Below are 18,592 nucleotides of genomic sequence, written 5' to 3' on the forward strand. Positions count from 1 at the left end.
TTTTTTTTACATTTTCATGAAGCTGTGGAAAATATGAAAGCGCCCGACTGAGGAAAACAAAGTAGACGCCAGGGTTCTGAAGAAAAGTTGAAAGAATTCTCATTGTCTTCTTTAATTGATGGACATTACGAGAGACTTTCGCCTATTTTTTTTTTATTTTTTTACGTGTCAGTGTTTTGCAGCGACTGAATGCTTCCCGTCACAGAACTTTTTGGCAAACTAAAAAAACTATATACTGACTATAGTTCTGCAAGACCCCACAGCACCTCATTGCGAATTTTAGCTAAGCAGCGCTATGGCTAGTCATTTTTCTGGCTGTCATTTTTCACGGAGACTTCAAGAAGCCTTCATCGGTCCAGGAAAGTGCTGGAAGAGGTCCCATGTTCATACTGGCGCCTAGCAATCAGGCGTTGCATGTAGTCTCCGTGCGCGCGCGAGCACACACAAATATACGGGAAACTCGAACCCGGCAGCGGCGGTCATGTTTCGATGGAGGCGAAAAGCAAAAGGCGCCCGTGTGTTGTACGATGTCAGTGCGCGTTAAAGATCCCCAAGTGGTCGAAATTATTCCGGAGCTCTTCCCCAAGGCATCTCTTTCTCTCTTTCTTTTTTCACCCCCTTCTCATCCCATCCTTTACTGCGTGGTTGAGGTTTCTGGCAGGTCTTCGGAATCCTACCAGACTATAAAAAGTCTGGTAAGAGCTTTGGAACAAAGAGGATGTTGTAGGGCACGTCTCTCACTCGTTACAGGTTTCAGCACCTCGGAAATGCAGTTAGGCGTAACTGGGCAGGGTTTCTCGGGTCCATATATATTATTAAGCATGCAAATCATTACCAAATGTGGATTTGAATCATTGCTTTTATTGATATTTATGCTGTTTAAAGTCTTAAAAAGGTATAATCGTCTGATAACGCAAGCTGACTCAACACTGAAGCGGCCACAACGAAGCAGCACTGCTGAAACTCCCCATGCATACTGATATAGCCCTAGTACATATCTAGTACATTATAGTCCTGCACATTAAGTCTCCTCGCTTTGTCCGGGTGTATCGGCAAGAGAGGTAGGCGACGGTCATCGCCATCATACGTAGCGTCGCGAGGGACATTGCTTCATGCGGTTACCCTAACTTTTTTCTTATTTTAACATACAGGCTGGACAGAGATTCCCTTGACCATGCTATGGAATGTCCAAAACAGTAGCAAAAAAGCCTCATTACATACAAAACAAAGCAACTTCGAGACCGGCATTCACCTGGAATGCCCGGAACCTCTCTAACGTCAAACATAACCACACGAACAACCGGGCCTTCTACATCCGGGTCTACGTAGCGGGCGAACCAGGGTCGGCGCTTTCAAAAACCCATCGTCGCCGACCGAGTCGGCCGAGCGCACATCGTCGCAACGACGGCGACGACGCAAGAGCGGATTCCCTCGCAACCGCGACTCGCAAATCCCCTTCCCTAGCAGTATAGGATTGGAATCCCCTCCCCCCTTGTTCCCCCCTCATCCCTAATGTACCTCCTCGAAAACAAAGAAACGAGAACCAACACGACGAAGCTTTCGCCGTATACCCGCTTCGTGGCGTCCTTCATCTCTAAGCGCGGTGAGAGAACGGCGGGTCCCGCTGTTTTAAAAAATAAAGAAAAAACGGGAGTTCCGATTGGGGTTCCGCACCGTTCCCTTTTCTCTCCCGCTCACAGAGCGGGCAGAGCGTAGATAGTGAGAGTCGGGAAGCGCATCAGACGCGAGGTTCAGTTGAGAGGAGGAGGGGAGGCTTTCTGCTGTTCTGACGCGTGCGCGCTACAGCCGCGGCGGGCCGTGGCGTCTCCAAATGGGTTCACGTGACGACTCCATTTGCGAAGAGCTTTTATGCCGTCGCGGCTGCTGCCGCTATCCGGGCGACGGCCGACGCCGTTCTATCCCCCCCCCCCCCCCCTCTTGTTCCTCTCTACACTGCCGGAGGCTCTTTGCGAGAGAAGACGCGCAAGTTCTCCCCTCATCCTCTGCAGAGGCGCTGTTGCGCGCTGGTGCGGATATATCATGGGGTGCGTTCTAGTAGCAGTCTGTATACATGCACTGGAGTGGCCGTACTCGGTTTTCCGCGCTAAGGAGCGCGTTGTTTTACGCGCACACACAGACAATCGAGAGCGAGAGAAAGAGAATTTAAGCGTGATCGTAACCTTTCGCAGTTACTCCCCTTGGTGTGCGTGACAATACTTCTTTCTTGAGAAAGGAACTTCCTTTTTTGACATTGAGAGCTCGATAAATAAATACGCATTTAGCGCACGTGCATAAGCACAGACTTGTTGGTAACAAAATGAAGAAACACCAGTTACAATCGTAGCGCTCAAAGCGACACTCATTTAAATTATGAATTCGTAGCAGCATAGATTAACTCATTATTTCCATTCGGTATATACGCCTCTTAAAGGAATGGGAACTGGTTTTAAGTCCCCTAATTCTCTTGGCGGAACGGAATGCCTGGTAAGTGTACGATCCAATGGCGTTTGCGTTAAAAACGTCAAGAAATAGTTTAGGAATGAATTTTCTGTCGAACAAGTACAATACCTCAATCTTGGGCCTCACAGCTGCGTAACGTCAAATTTTCTCATCAAAACTTAGCGACTGTCGGAAGCACATAGTTCCAACGTCTTATCATTTGGTTAATTAGCTACCATTTATTTAACATAACGACCCCAGGAGCATTAATCCATCCTCCTAATCATCCGCATTATCGTCAACTGCAGAAGACGACCGTCATCATATATCACCCGAAAGTCACCGGCTTTATCAAGACCTACAACTACTCCCTCATTTCGGCCGAACCAGCCAACATATTTTCAGAAAAAGCAATCCACTGCTTTGTAAATACAACCCGATTAACTTCACTATTCGGTTCTACCCGCAGGACCAACCTCTAGGAATAAAATAATTCTTTCATGCCTCGGCCAGGCCATCTTCAGAGTGAAGAACGAAGCGAGAAGAAAAGAAAAATAAAAGGAGGAGAAAAAGATTTCACTAAAAGCTCCGAGGGCCGGCCGGTTTTTTGCTGGGATAGCTGCTGGTGGTGGAGACCATTATTTCATTTTATCTGTAACTCCTCCTGATCCAATTACTTTTCAGCTTTGTAAAAAAAAAAAATTCATAAACTACCTTTCGGCATTAAGCCGTATTCTGTTGTTTTAGAATTAGCCTTCTCCTCACCTGTGATAATTTAGCGAGGTCTCTCTTCTTAAAATTCACACAGCAGCCTGCCTGCCAGGCGGCATTGAACATACATACTTACATTGATGCTGTGAACAACGGTAATTGAGTGCAATGGCGATCGGACGCTGACCACACTATGGGATCGAAATTAATGCGACAGCGGGGAAAGAAAGCAATCTTTCGTTAGACAATGCAATTGTAGTCTTGGCACATGCTTTCAGAACTGCTGCACTGTTTGTATGCTGATATATGCGATATTATAAGCACTTTTTACTTATGCGAGCGTACAACACACTAATGCCCTCTGCCATCCTGCGATGGTATAACCTCCTTTCCGCCATTCCACTGGTCGGTGGGAGGGAAATGCCGCTCTTTAAGGTGAACTTTCTCCGCGTCAGAAAACGCCAGAAGATGACATAAACACTAATTTAGTATAACAAGCATGCAAAGAAAATATAGTGCACTCAGCAACGGCTTAGTTATGTGTCCCGATATGTGGTAAAACGGTGCAGCACAGAGATATCAACAAATATTCACCACCGAACAGCACTACATCTCGTTTTTCGCTATATTCGGGGCCGAATTAAAAATAGCTTTCCTGGTTTCAAAGGCAATACCATGCCCGATGCTACGAATATTATGTAAGGTCTTTTCAAGTCAATTACTTAATCCGTTTTGGTCACTTGTCGGTCCCTTTAACATTTGAGACATGCGAAACTGTAAGAGCTACGAAACTCTAATCTAAAAAAATTTTCAGATACTTCTAACCGTTGCAGTAGCAAACAAAGTGACCCGCACCACGATTACGGTGCCGGAGCTAGCGTCAAAGAGAGGTTCTAAGGAGGAAAGCTATTAACGATTAGAGGAGTTATGCAAGCACAGCTCACAAGATTGAGAAGCGTGATGGCAAAATCTGTGTAAACAACCATGGGCCCTGCAGTTTTTCAACTTATAATTTATATTACGTACTACCAGATGATAAAAAACGCTGACTTTTGCAAAGAGAAAGCTCGTAAGAAAGCTCCTCTGGTTCATTCCGCCCATGTAACGCACAACAGTGTTGTAAGCCCGAGACTGTGTGTAATGTATGAGCCTTTCAGTTTCATGACTAATTCTTGTCTTACTGATACTGAGATATAATTTTCTTGAATTATTTTAGAGTGAATACATATGTTTTAAGGTACGACATATCCCAGGCAAATAATCTGGCGATACCAGAGAGCCCCCCCCCCCCCCTTCCCCGCCTCCTTACAAAGCCAGCCATAGTTCAAATGTGGCGCAGGGGGGTGAATGTAGCTCAGGCCACTCGCCGCAAGGAAACAAAGTCAACTGTGATTACAAACGACAGTGAACCGTGTGTTTCGATCTTCCGAGTAAGCTTACTCCACTCAAGGGTCCTGGCAAAATAAAGGACTAATAGAAGCAATTATGTTTAGAAATCAATGATGTTATGGTCAGAGAGTGCCATCGCAGCATTAGAAAAAATTCGGGACAGCAACCAGCCTGTGCATCTAAGCCTAATGGCCCAACACGTTCTGTTCTAGAGCCGCTCGTTCATTCTCTTTCTTTATTACGTCACTGATGACGTCAGCACGCTATTTTTTATTCAAAGCCATGCGCCACGTCTTGGCAGCCAAGGAAAGTAGAAGCGCTTGTCGCTTGTATCGCAATCCTGGTAATGTGTGGCACAAATGCTGGCAACGCGAAGAAGCGAACAGAGTGAAAACCGACAACGTAAAACCGTTTTTTCTTTATTCAAATTTTAAAATAAACACCGGACGAACTTTTGAACACAATAAGGTGTTCGCAACTGGAAGCATTAAAGGGGCTCTGGAACACCTTCTGAGAATACCTTATAAACTCGTTCAATCACTGCATTTTGTTGTCATGAACGCCTGAGCCAAATAATACACATCTATACTCAGGAGAGAACCCAAAACCACAACCGAAAGTTAGCAAGTCATTTCAGGCGACTTTTTCATTTTCGCACCCTCCTCCGTCGCACCGCTTCTGCGTATACCAGTTCAGAGATGACCATTGGTTAGATTCTTTCAGACGTCAGGCAGCTACCATGGCCGCAGCCAATAAGCGGCGCAGCTTCGGCGGTTCAGGAAGCTCCACCCCTGGCGGTGAGGCCGGCGGAAAAGCGTCGCACCTTTCAATGTGGAAAGAGTGACGAGAGGAGAGGGAAAGGCGTAAAGACACTGAAATTCAAACTTTGACTACAGGTAATTCAGCTTCTACAAAGCGCTTCAAAAAAATTCTTTCTGGAGGTTATTTGTGAAGCGCCGTCCTTTAACATCATAGGCATACCGCCACTTAATTAGAACCCCTTTCATAGCCCCTTTAACGACTATAGTCTCACCAAAAGATGGCGTATGAGCAGAGCAAACCGATTTACGGCTGAAAAAGTCTAGAAATTTTCATCAACATGAAATATTATTCCTCTATATTTCAAATTCCTCCCCCAGCAAACCGATTTACGGCTCACAAAGTCTCGAGATTTTCCTAAACAAGAAATATTGACACGAATATTATGCGCTACACAATTTAGGACAGAAGGACTGCTCCAGGCTGCCGAGCGGTCACAAGCAAGATGGCGAAGCACTTCTTCGTTCTCCACTTCTGAGCTGTATCAATGTCATTCCCCTAGATTTCAAATTCCTCCAGCAATTGACGGCTACTAGTCCGGCGAATAAAATGTTTTACAATCAATACTAGTCCACTGAGCTCAAACTCAACCTTACAGCTTGCCAACACTATAGTACCCCTGCTGCGTAGCTTTCGCATACTCCCGACTCGCACCCCCGAGGCATGCGCGAAAACCACACACAGCTTTCTCTCGAAAACCACGCTTGTCGTGACATCACTGGCTTGCACGCCAATGCGGGTGCCGTGCCCCGCCTTATCCCTCCGCGTTCCGGTCCAAAAGCCTCGGCTCCTTTGTGCGTCCCGCCGCACGCGCCGACCGGGCAGCGACACAAAGACTTGAGCGGATATGAACGGGAGCGAGCGACGGCGAAAAAAGAAGGCGCAAGAAGATGGCGAGGAGGAACAGGTCGTTCCTATCCTCGCAGCAGCCTCTCCTCCTCCGCTCTTTAAAAGCCACGCACAAAGGACACAAACGAGTTAAAGAATAACGCAAAAACCGAAGAAAACAAACAGCTCCATCAGAGACTCCCCTTAATGGATGTAAAAAAGGAGGGTCGCTGCGTTCCTTTTATGCCGCGCCCATAGCTCGCCCCACGAAGCCTCGGCTAAAAGGTTATGGAAATGTATTAAAATTTTAGAGGAGGGGACGCGCCGTGTTAAACCAGCCAGAGACGCTTTTGTTGGGCCCCGTTTCCGCCACGCGATCGCTGATTTTGTGTTTTTTTTTTTGGTTCCTTTATTTTTTCACCTCTCAGGAAACATTACCGCTCATTCTGTCCATGCAGTTTTAAACGGCAGTGTCGCGATAAAACAATGAGCTCCGAGCGACGATCGACGCTTTCACTGGAGCCATAATGCGCCCTGGAAACCCAACCCCGACGAATTGTTGTCACGTTTAAAAAGTTCGCTTTAAGTCTGGCGTCCGCGTAATGTATGGTAAGCGCGCTTGTACTGCATGCTCTTCAATGTTGTATACGTCAGGGCGTTTCTTTGGCGCTTAATTTTCATGCTAGGCATCGCATTTATGTTCTTATCTATTTTGCCGAACCTCTTACAGTTTTATCTCAAGAATATTTTGCTCCGCGTTGTAATGAGAGCACCTACTGTAAACTGGCGTAGCCACTGGACAGAAAGAAGAAAAAAACTGGATGAGCGGTATATTTATATACTCAGACGAGTGGATTCTATTCCCTCATTCCCATAAGCTTTGACGGCGATAAAATACGAATGAAAGTATAAAACAGTGTCATCTACTGTACCCAAGGTGTCCGCCCACTGCGTTTTAGGTCAGCCGAAGTTTTGGGCAGGGAGATATTAGAAGGAATTCGCCTACAAAGCCGCTAAAGAACTTCATCATTAATTGCTTAAAAATTGTCTTTTACGAAGTCTCGCGAACCGGAACTTTATGGCTTTGATGAATTTCAACTATCACTCCTCCACGGTGCAGGCCGGGCAATTCTGATTTTAGTATTGAACACATTAAAGGGGCTGCGAAACACTGCCTGGGGAAATACCGGCTATACTTCAGGTGTGTTCTTTATGTCACACAGATGCTGACTTAAAAAGAATTACAGGAATCGATGCACAGGAACGGGAGTTATTCAGTGAAGAAATTTCAAAATACAAGCAAACAAAACGCTGCCCTCAACTCGATTTTGGCGGGGCTTCCCACTCCTATTTCGCTCTCCCAATGACGGCACCAGGCGCAACCAATCAAAACAGCCAGCCAGAGCACGTCACGGAAGTTTGTACTCCATGGTTGCCTGCTCTCTGTAACTCGTTCTTGCTGAGCATGTTGCTGAGACTGGCAGCGTTGTTTCCATGCCGGAGCGCCCCTGGTGGTGTATTTTTATTTTACTTGCTTTGCAGGGCTTTTATCTAAGACAAACAAATTGTTTTTGTTGATCTAATATAAAACGCAGACAGGTGACAAAATGTGTCTCTATTTATTCACACAATTTGCAGTATATTTACTGTTTGTCCGGTCATCAAGCTCGCGCCAGGTGATGTCATATCCGCTGCTAAAAACCCGCCACTGTGTGGCGACACCATCAGAGAGTGACGTCGGCGCCAGCTCCTTTCCAAATGACGATGCTGCCAATATAAGGCAAAACAACTTAACGCCTGATCCTCGCCTGTGTTTCGTATCTGTGTTCAGACGTCAAGAAATCATTTTTTACCATTACCTTCTCTGCGCCACCTACTATTCAAAATAAATATGCACCGCGACGCACGAGGCTAGGGCGCCCTCAAGTGCATGCTCGACCTGCTGGCTGTCTCAGACAAGACTGTCTTCCGTGTTCTTTATCATGCATAACGCTTTTGCGAATTCTGCGCTATAAATCAACGAACCAGCTTTACGAGAGTCGTTGTTCGCCTCTGCAAACACTTTGTTTTCACACGGCATGAAATCAGACGCTGGTTTATTGCCAGGTTGGACAGCGTATAGCATAAACTTTGTTTTACAATCTCCGCAAGTCAGTGTTCCCCCACAGCATCAATGCGTCTTGGCTATCCGAGTTGCGCGTATGACAGAACTAAGTCTTCTGCATTCGCAGTCATTCTGGGTCATGCTACCGTGCAATGTTTTCCAGGGTCGGGCACGTGGGCTGAGAACAAAAAGCTCAGCCTAATTTGTTACTTCCATGTGTGAGGCGGCTAATGACATTGGACATTTTGGCGCAGCAAGGAGGAAGAAAGGAATGAAGCGAGAGTTTGTCCAGTTTAAGTCGACTGATTAGAATTTTAAATAGAATTTTATTTTTCGTATTTCCAAGAATGCTGCAGCCCAGGGCCAAAGACAGTTTAGTAACACTTTACGGGGCCCTGAACCGTCAAATATACCGAGTGTTTATCTTTTAGAAGGTCCAAAATCTTTAAAAAAGGTAAATTGCTTTAGATTTATTTTAGCACTGGGGCTATACTGCAGGCTACGGCGGGCGCCAGGCAAGCGGAAAACTGCTTTAATTAGTTCGCTGATTAACTAAATACGTTAATAAACTTTTCTAATTTTTATTTTAGGGGGTATGTTGTATTCGCAGAATTGGAGATCGTCCTCCAAACAGTCCAACCGAGAAAAAACAATTTCAATTAAAAATGTTTCACGGACGTTACGAGGCGCGAAAAAGTCACCTTGGTAGGCATCTTCACACCGTAACTCAGCGGCGGTGAGCGCCTCTGACGTAGTTCGCTCCGCCCTGCAATTTGCGTCACACGGCTGACGTCACCTGAAGCCCGAACGGGCGGCCTGCGCTATCGCTGCTTGTTTCGCTTCGCTCCGCGGCCTCACGGAATGCCGCGTTGGAACAAAAACGCACTGACACAAAGCGCAGGGCGGAGCGAACTACGTCACAGGCGCTCATAGACGCTGGGTTACAGTGTGAAGCTGCCTACCAGGGTGATTTTTTCTCGCTTCGTTACGCGCGCAAAAAATTTTTTCATTAATTTTTTTTCTTGGCTGGACTGTTTGGAAGACGATCTCCAATTATGCTAATAGAACATATCCCCTAAAATAAAAAATATAAAAGTTAATTAACGTATTCAGTTAATCAGCGAACTAATTAAAGTAGTTTGCTTCTTACCTGGCGTCCACCATAGCCCTCAGTATAGCCCAAGGGTTAAAATAAATCTAAAGGAATTTATCTTCTTTAAAAATTTTGTACCTTCTAAAAAAAAACACCCGGTATGTGTCTCTGGAACGCGGATTATTTGTGTATATATTTATTCTCTTCGCGATCGCTGGCGATCTGCGGACAAGCGGCGGGCTGCTGCATTCAGGGTTCCCTCCTCACGATATTCGAACTTCCAGCGCACAATAACGATTCCCTGAAATTGTGTTCCCATCCCTTCACAGTGTTTGTTTCAATTTCCCAGCCATCTTTCTTGGCTTATCTTGCCTCACGAATAGCCTTCCTTGCGTCACCTAGAATTCATCGTCGGCATTGGCTGGCTTCTGTGTCCGATACGATACGTCAGCTCGGTCACGTGTGCGGATACACGAAGAGTATATACGACACGAAAATACACAGTTTAATGGGGTATGATAGACGGAGTAGCTAGATTGTAGCACGCGCTTTCCCTGGCTTTTCTCACATACCAGCGCGTTGACAGGTTTTAGGGAAGAGGGATAGTAGAAGAAACGTCAGCGCGCACGGAGGGTGCTTCGGTACCCTTTCAAAAGGAAATTAACGCTAAGAGCAATGCCAGGAACCAGGCATACCTTCCCAACTGACTGTGGGTGACCAGACTTATTTATCTGTCAGAGCTGGTATTCTTCAATTTGTTCCCGTCCGCTGCGGTAACAATGTGCTGCTGGCAAAAAAAAAAAGGTAGCGAAAGTAGCCAAACTATCCCAAAAATACGAATCTGATAAACAAGCTGAAAACATATTTTTCTGGTTTCATTAACCTAACTCGTAAAGCATAGCACGACATATTTGTTGCTGGGCAATTTTCTTAGTACTCAGTTTTGATTTTGTGATTGGACATACGGAGTGAGTGTGCTGTTTGCCTCCTCATCGGCATCTCACGTGTACAGCGCTTTATAGTACTAATTCCATTCATTTGTAGCGCAGCTTTACTGTTATGCAGACTGTTTTCTCTTTTCTATAGCTAAATTATGTTGATGAATGGAGCGCAAGTATTGTATTGCAATATTCACTTGTATTTCAACTATTGTACTGTGTGTATAAGGTCTCTGTATGTATTTTATTGCAATATACTCGCTTGTATTTGAACTATTCTAGTGTGTATGTAAAGTCGCTGCTGCCAAAATGGCTCCCTGACCTTGTCAAGCTGTGTTCACAACTCTTTGTCAGGGAAGCCATCAACATTGTACTAATGTTGAAAAAAAAAATAGATTTGACTTGATTTGATCTGATTTGATCTGATAGCTCACCTCTCTAGCAATACCGAATTCTTCCAGTTCTCGTTCAGTGCAATTTCTGCGGCTGAACTTAGCTGCTACCCTGCTGAACACAGAACATCCGCACTCACGGTAGTGCTCTCCGAGAGACGTTTGCGCAGAGTTCTTTTCGGGTTACAACACTCGGTTACTCAGTACGCACGTACTTACACACTGAGCTTCGTAGAAAAAAGTATTTGTAAATAGATGAGTGTTTATTCAAGGCCTTTTGTCGCAGTTGCATTGCATGTCACCACTTTGGCGTGCGTGCGTGCCTGCACGCGGGGTTTGCTTTGCTGCAGCTTTTGCTCGCCTTCTTGTATGGTACAGAAGTCCCACGACACTGAACAAGGAAGAACAAGCCTTTGTGGTTTTATGTAACACTGCCTACATTGTGTAACACTATTTCCTGTATTGTGCGTGCCCTTAGTTTTGACTTATTGAGGGCGCTTTGATCTCTCTTTTTTCTGAGTAAGAACAATGGAAAAGCTTGTGAGGCACTCGTTGATGTCCCACTCTTGCACAGTGCGCTCTTACGAAGACGGTGTGCTTGTTTTTTTACACATAAGCCATGTAGTTCCTATTAATACGAAGCATTGAGGAGCGGCACGTGTCCCTGAGAGCATTAACATGTCCTGCAGTGCATTTTATTCCAACAGAATAAAAGCTTGCAGAAGGCTTAATGACAACAAAAGGGAGACTAAATGGTGTTACAGGGCAAAATTTATTTCATTATGCCTAGTCGAGCCGTTTTCTAACCTGTACAGCACTACGGGATATTACCGTGACAAAACGTGAACTTGTAAGCGTGCGTAGCCATAGCGATCGCACTGAAATTCACGACTTCGTCGGAAGTAACGCTCTTTTCATTGCCTCTGTGCGCAGTTGAAGACGACCCCCTGGAAGAACATCTTCACGTCGCTGCCGGTGTACGCCATCATCGTGGCCAACTTCTGCCGCAGCTGGACCTTCTACCTGCTCATCATATCGCAACCCATGTACTTTGGACAGGTCTTCCACTTCGAAGTGGACAAGGTATGCAGGGCATGGCTATCACACGGGGCGTGAAAGATTCGCGGGTATCGGCACATGCTGCAGCAAAGTTTCCTTCAGTCATGAAATACATTTTTTTTAAGCTGCTATCATTTAAGCAGTGCAAAAAGGTGTCCAATGCTGTCCGAAAAAAAAAAACTGGAAGAAGCACGAGATGTAGTGAAAAAGTTTCCCTCTCAGACACACCACATGTCGCCACGGACGCTGAGCTAAGCTCTGTTACGCTGCCAGAAAACCAAAATGAAATTCCTTCTTTTTATGCATCTTTTGTGAGTGCGCATTGGTTTCTCTAGCCCATTCGCAAAAAGGTGCCAAGCCCACGCTTCTAACTGCACACGTTCATGCATATGTGTCTGCTTATCCAATGATCTGATTTTTTTTTAAGATTTAAATCTGTTCAAAAATAATTTTTAGACCGTTAGCTCTACTTAACTCGTTCCTCAGTTTCGCGCCATCGGCCGACATCGGCGTCGTCCGCAGCACAAAATGTAAGGAGGGCGATAAAGACCGTGCGCCAGCTGCGCTTCTTCGTCTTCGCTTATCGCCCGCGCACGAGTGTCCTGCTTGAGAGGGAGATGGAAAACTTTCATCAAAAAGACGGATTTGTAGGAGCTGGGTGATCGGTGCCCCTTCTTCAGCTGCCCACGCCCGTTGGTAGTTATCTGCCTTCTTCTTCTTCTTCTTCTCCACATGCTGCTCCATGTGTTTGTCGTCTTTTCCTATCAGCAAATCCCCCCTTCGAATAGAATAATATCTCTAGAGCGCTAGCTCTGTATAGCTCATCCTTCAGTATCGTGCAGGCCGCAGAACAGACATTGGCACAGCGCCAAGATGTTGCATGTTAGTTTTGACGGGAGCGCCGGAGGCGGTGGCTCGCTTGGCGAACTTGGCAGCGCGCCAAGACGCTTCTGTAGCTGGCTACGTCTATGTAGCCTTTGCCAAAAGTAGCCAGGCTGCATAGTTCGCTTCTCAGTCGTATATTAAAGCTATTATGCAAGCCATAAAGCTCTAAATCCCTGTATGGTAACGAGAACCCCTGTACTAACCTTCAAAAGAACTTTTTGATCTTTAGGGAAGCTGTAAGGGCTCTACTATACGAATGAGAAGCAAACAGTGCAGCCTGGCTACTTTTGGCAAAGACTGTACGTGATAAGAAAGCCGGAGAGACTCTGCGGAAGGGGCATGGGGCACAAGGCGACGCGCGTTGCAGTACATGCACTCAAGCATAGTAGTTAGACCGAACGCAATAAAAATTATTTGCTCTGGCGCCACAACCAGCACTCAGACATCCACTTTACACACTCGTTAACCGTCCTTTGAGTTTGTTTGTTTTTTATGTCTGAACGCGCTGTTCTTAGAAACGGCGAATAGTACTGCCTGTTAGTTCCATATTCTTAGTAATGGCGGCCAACGTCGACCAGAAAAGATCGACGTTGCCAAAATGCTACGCAATGAATATTGACCGCATCGGAGCGGTAGGCTATCAGTAGGCGCATCACGATGGTGGCCACAACGGTTAGAAAAAGCGCAGAGAGGTTGCGCACAAGAACGCGGTGGCCGCTTTCGCTCTGGCGTTATACTATATCGACTCGTGCCGCCATGACTGCCCTCCTGCTCCGCAGTCGGGCCTTGTGGGCGCCCTCCCCCACCTGTGCATGACGCTGGTGGTGCCCCTGGGAGGCCAGCTGGCGGACTACCTGCGGACCCGCCAGATACTCAGCACCACAGTCGTCAGGAAGATCTTCAACTGTGGAGGTACGCGCGCAATTACTTCGAGAACATGGACATGCTGCGCTGTATTGACCGTAGTGCCCGCGCGCTTTGGTTTCTGTGCTCAACTGCCTCAGTGACAAAACATAAAACCACAGTGCCATTCCCCCCCCCCCCTCTTTTCTTTTGTCGAAGAAATGAGCTTCGTCCAGACTGTCTAGGCCACTCATCTTCGAAGCGGCTAGAGCTATGTGAAACACACGAGCTCAGTAAAGCACTGCTGACATTTACAGTACGTAGGGCTACGTCCTGTAATGATAGCATCAGTCTTTACCCTCTTGACGAGATGGCTCAACGATCTAGACAATTCTGACTTGGCAGTTAATAAAGTATGCAGTGCTGGCCTACTATTCACGGTGTCCCACCAAGGTGCGTAATATGTGAACAGAAAGAGAGAGTTACTGTGCGTCAACTTACGAAAACTTGGAGGAAATAATGTCAGTGCTGACATAAACGGTCGAATGAGCTACGGAAGTCTGCGGGGATAATGTGGCCTCAGCTGGCACTGGACAGGGTTAATTGGAAGAGTGGACAGTGGACGTAGTTACGATGATGATGATGATTGTGATGATGATGATGGTGATGACAACAAAAGTGGCATGTTTGCTCTCCCTTTCTTCCCCCTTTCCCCGTGCCAGGCTTCGGCATGGAGGCCGTGTTCCTGTTGGTGGTGGGATACACCCGGAGCACCCCAGTGGCCATCTCAGCCCTGACCCTGGCCGTGGGCTTCAGTGGTTTCGCCATATCAGGTTGGAGTGTTCTTTTTGTTTTGTTGGATATTTTCTATTGAGAAAAAATGAGGTCTAGAGTTGCGGGGCAAGTGAACTTTTGCCTGCCAAGACCCGGAACTCATACGTTGCTCAACATGCATTCATAAAGACGCACTTGATAGTCTATCTGTGCTTGAGCAGCATCTGAGCATGTGCCTGCTCCCTCTGCGCAGGCGTGACTTGTAGACCATCCTTAATGCACGTTTTCTTTTTTTTTTTCTCGTGCTTGCGTTTTTTTTTTTTTTAAGAGACTTCGTAACATGAACCAAGTATGGACGCAGAGCGACGCGATTTTATAGTCCTTAGGAGCTAGGCGAAAAGTTTTTTTCAACCGAGCATGGGTCGGTTCTCTTGCAAGAACATCCTCTCGGACATTTTTCGCAATTTATTGCAAGACAAGAGAGAGAGAGAAATGAACGGAAAGGCAGGGAGGTTAACCAGGCGATGCCCAGTTGGCTACCCTACACTTGGGTAGGGGAAAAAAGGCGAAAAAAGGAAACAGAGCGGCAATGAAATGAGTTTTCTAAGTGTCCATCGACCACTATGTCACGGGGACAGAGGGCGCGCACTAAAAACTTAAAGATTAAAGGCGGGAATTGCAAGACAAAAGTTATACAAAGGATAGTCCCCACTCCCCTCATTCAAAGATGTCTGCAGCTTGTTAGCGTTTGGCGTATTGCGACATCACAAACAGCTTTACCTATAATTTCTCATACAGCAATAGCTGCATGTAAGGCTGTCAAAGTAAATAGCTTTGCCATACTCGTTCGTATAGCATGTCGCAACTAAATGCTTCCGCAGCAACGTCACGATGCAGAACTGGCACTCTGATTGGCTAAGAGACGAGTTATATGCTTCGCCATGAAACGTCATATCCGGACACTAAGAGGCTCCGTATCTAAAGCTAACTGCCCTGCAGTTTAAAACACTGCACGGCTAGGGCTCATCGCTCCTCGTGCGCGCCGGCCGCAGGTTTCAATGTGAACCACCTCGACATCGCCCCGCGGTACGCCAGTATCCTGATGGGGCTGTCCAATGGCGTCGGCACGCTGGCCGGCATGCTCTGCCCCATCGTGGTGGAGTACATTACTGACAAGAAGGTACGTGTCACGCGACAACGACGCCTTTAAGACATTCTGGCAACCTCGAGTCACACACGCACATACAAAAAAAAATGTTTGGTCTTGTTCATTTGGTTTCTGTTGCACTTGTAATGAGAAGCCAGACTTCGTTCGCTATTAACCTCGTTCAGTGTGGAGTAAGTGCCCAAACGCCGTACTAGAGCGAAAGATTCCCCGAAAGGCCTTTGCAAGACCAGCTCCGCCTGCAGCTAAAATCCTCGAAGTCTGTCGCATGTTCCGCTTTTGGCCAAACAGGACGTCTCGGGAAATCACAACGTTGATTACTGATAAATGTTCTGAATTGGACGTCCTTAGATAATCCCAGTTGAGAAGCCGTATGATGACCGGTCATTGTACCACGTAGTCATTAACTTGTGCAATGAATCGTCAATGATCCGTTGTGTGACCGCTAATCCTCGATGTACTCCGACCCGGTTCACCGAACAGATCCACGGCGGGGATGACGCGTCCCGCTGGGAGAAAGTGTTCCTGATTGCGAGCCTGATCCACTTCGGCGGCGTCATCTTCTACGCCATCTTTGCGTCGGGAGAGAAGCAGGCGTGGGCGGAGCCACCCCGCGAGGAGGAGGGACCCTCGTGGAACCCGCTCGAGAACGCCTTCAAGGTACTCCTCGAAACACACTGCTCCGCTTGTAAAGCTTGGCAGAATACGTGCAGCCTACGCAGCACGTATTGAGGTAGAACGAGTGGGGTGGAGCACATATTGCAGGCTCTTTCAGGTCATGAATGGCAGTTTACCAATATCCCTCAAGAGAAACGTATAAGATCTTACCGGTACTCACCTATGGGGCAGAAACGTAGAGGCCAACGAAAAGGGTTCAGCTTAAGTTGAGGAGAGCGCAGCGAGCTATGGAAAGAAAAATGATAGCTGTAACGTTAAGAGACCGGAAACGGACAGAGTGGGTGAGGGAGAAAACGCGGGTTTATGGCATCCTGGTCGAAATCAAGAGGAAGAAATGGGTTTGGGCAGGGCATGTAATGCGAAGGCAAGATACCCGCTGGTCCTTAAGGGTAACGTAGTGGATTCCAAGAGAAGGCAAGCGTGGCAGGGGGCGGCAGAAAGTTAGGTCAGCGGATGAGATTAGGAAGTTTGCGGGGATACGGTGGCTGCAGCTGGCAAAGGACAGGGTTAATTGTAGAGACATGGGAGAGGCATTTGCCCTGTGGTGGACATAGTCAGGCTAATGTTGATGATGATGATGATAACGCAGCACCAGGGTAATTATGCGGGATAGTTGTTGTGGATCAAACATGATGTGACCAGCAAAGAAAACGGGAACATAAGAAGTAGTACACAGGGCAGTGCTGGACTAACAACTGGTGTTTTATTGAAAGACAGCCTACCAAGGTGGCCAAACAACGCGTGCGTATCAGCCGCAGAAGACACCAACGTGGAATGTAACCTAAAACACGCTCACCTTCAACCCATGCGTAGACAAAAAAATTAAGGAGAGCACGTAAGACTACTTACGTGCTTTGAAGGCGAAAGCATTAATTTTATATTTATATTCTCCCCACCTTTCTAATGACACTCCTACTCATCTGAATACAGTCGTCAGGCAACTCGTACACTCATACAGAACCGTTTCGCCAAAAAGCGACGCGGTTTTGTGGCCTTTCCTTTACTGCCATGGTTCGACAAAACACTACCAAAACTACTGGGACATTCACCGAAACCTTGACAGCAGCAACCTGCCAGATCTTTCTGGCAGGCCTTAGCACGTTTAAAATTCTCTCAACAGCCCCACAATCTGAAGGTCCCTGGTTCGATTCCCCACACCTTCGGAAGAATTATTTTTTTTTATTTTCTTATGACGTCTTTATGGGTTTGCGGGACCACTTTTACGGGACACCGACAACGACTCCGGGCTTCGCTGCTAATGGGCCATATAAGGCTCTCGCCTTAAAATTGTGTTGATTTCGCTCCTACACCCGTACACTCTTTGCCATTAACTTAAATTCCTTATTCGTAAGCGACAGTGACGGTGCACTGACTCACGTGTCACTTACTTGCAGCCTAATGTGACAGGCTTCCAGTATTTCTCTTTCATCTCTGTTTTTCCTTTTCCTAGTATGGAGATCTCGTCGAAGGCTGGGACGCAGTTCGTACATTTTCTACAGTTACGTGGGAGGTTATTCGGATCTGACGCATTTCTGAGAGAATAATATGTTCTCGTGCCCGGTCATTCAAGCATAATGATAACTTATTATTCGCCTTTCCGCTCCAAGGAGGACTCAACAGCGAACAGTGCAACGCAGCAACAGCAGCAGCAGTCCTTCCAGCGCCAGACCTCGTACGGCGCCACGGCCGAGACAAACTTCCCGGTGTACGAAACCCGTGAGGAACGGGTTCAGGAACCTTCGCGGGACGTCTACGACCAGAGGGACTTCTAGCCGGAGAATAAAGGGTGCGTATACGAGCGCTTTCTCTTCACTAACACAAGAGTCGCGTACCAGGGAAATACTAAAAAAAACTCTTAGCCTTATTGACGTGTCGTGCTGTTGGTAGTAGTCCGGCAACCGATTTCATCTCGAATTTCGAAAATCACGGAGAATTCGATGCTTTCACTGCCATGGCAGCGTGGCTTAAGAGTACACCTGAAAAGCATTCGGCGCGCTATTATTGTTTGCGGATTACAGTTGTTGCTCAACGGCGTCAGTCCGTAAAACGTTTTTCGAATATCCTTCTTGGCCGAACGACGGGTTCGGCTCGAACACTCAGGGTGCTGGCGATCGCTGCAGCGATGAGTGGAAATGCTTGTTTCATGAAATTTTTAGAAGCGCCTTCTACCATTTTGGTGAAATCCTGCCATCCCGCTCTTATTTCTAGCTTTCCCTCGTTTTTCTCTCTGTCACTGGCGTCTCGTAAAACTTAACGCACCGCTTCCATAATTCGTTAAGTTGGTTTCCCTACGTTCCACGTTCCCCTAATAAAGGTGTTACTAAAACGAAGATGAAGTGCGGAATACGAGTGTTTGTGCGTGTCTGGTGCACGTGGTGTTGTCATCGAAATCATGTTAAATATTCCACTTCATAAAAAGTGCGAAATGCGGTATTGCTGTGACATTCAACACTGAGGTGAAGTGAAGCCGGCCTA

At 46.7% G+C, this 18,592-nt stretch overlaps 1 protein-coding gene across 2 annotated transcripts in view; it reads left to right on the top strand.

Annotated features, from left to right (window-relative positions):
* The window catches only part of LOC149371384 (vesicular glutamate transporter 1-like), a 201,413-nt gene that overhangs the window by 179,006 nt on the left and 3,815 nt on the right, over positions 1-18,592 (top strand). For both annotated transcript variants that reach the window (XM_089565625.1, XM_089565624.1), the window contains exons 9-14: positions 11,647-11,796; positions 13,437-13,569; positions 14,223-14,333; positions 15,327-15,454; positions 15,923-16,099; positions 17,725-17,903. In XM_089565625.1, the coding sequence (XP_089421751.1) occupies positions 11,647-11,796; positions 13,437-13,569; positions 14,223-14,333; positions 15,327-15,454; positions 15,923-16,099; positions 17,725-17,889 (864 nt within the window). In that variant the 3' untranslated portion in view covers positions 17,890-17,903. The remainder of the gene's footprint in view (positions 1-11,646; positions 11,797-13,436; positions 13,570-14,222; positions 14,334-15,326; positions 15,455-15,922; positions 16,100-17,724; positions 17,904-18,592) is intronic.

The sequence above is a fragment of the Amblyomma mixtum genome, chromosome 1 (genome assembly GCF_055824585.1).
Source record: "Amblyomma mixtum isolate Tamu chromosome 1, ASM5582458v1, whole genome shotgun sequence".
NCBI classification, from domain to species: domain Eukaryota; kingdom Metazoa; phylum Arthropoda; class Arachnida; order Ixodida; family Ixodidae; genus Amblyomma; species Amblyomma mixtum.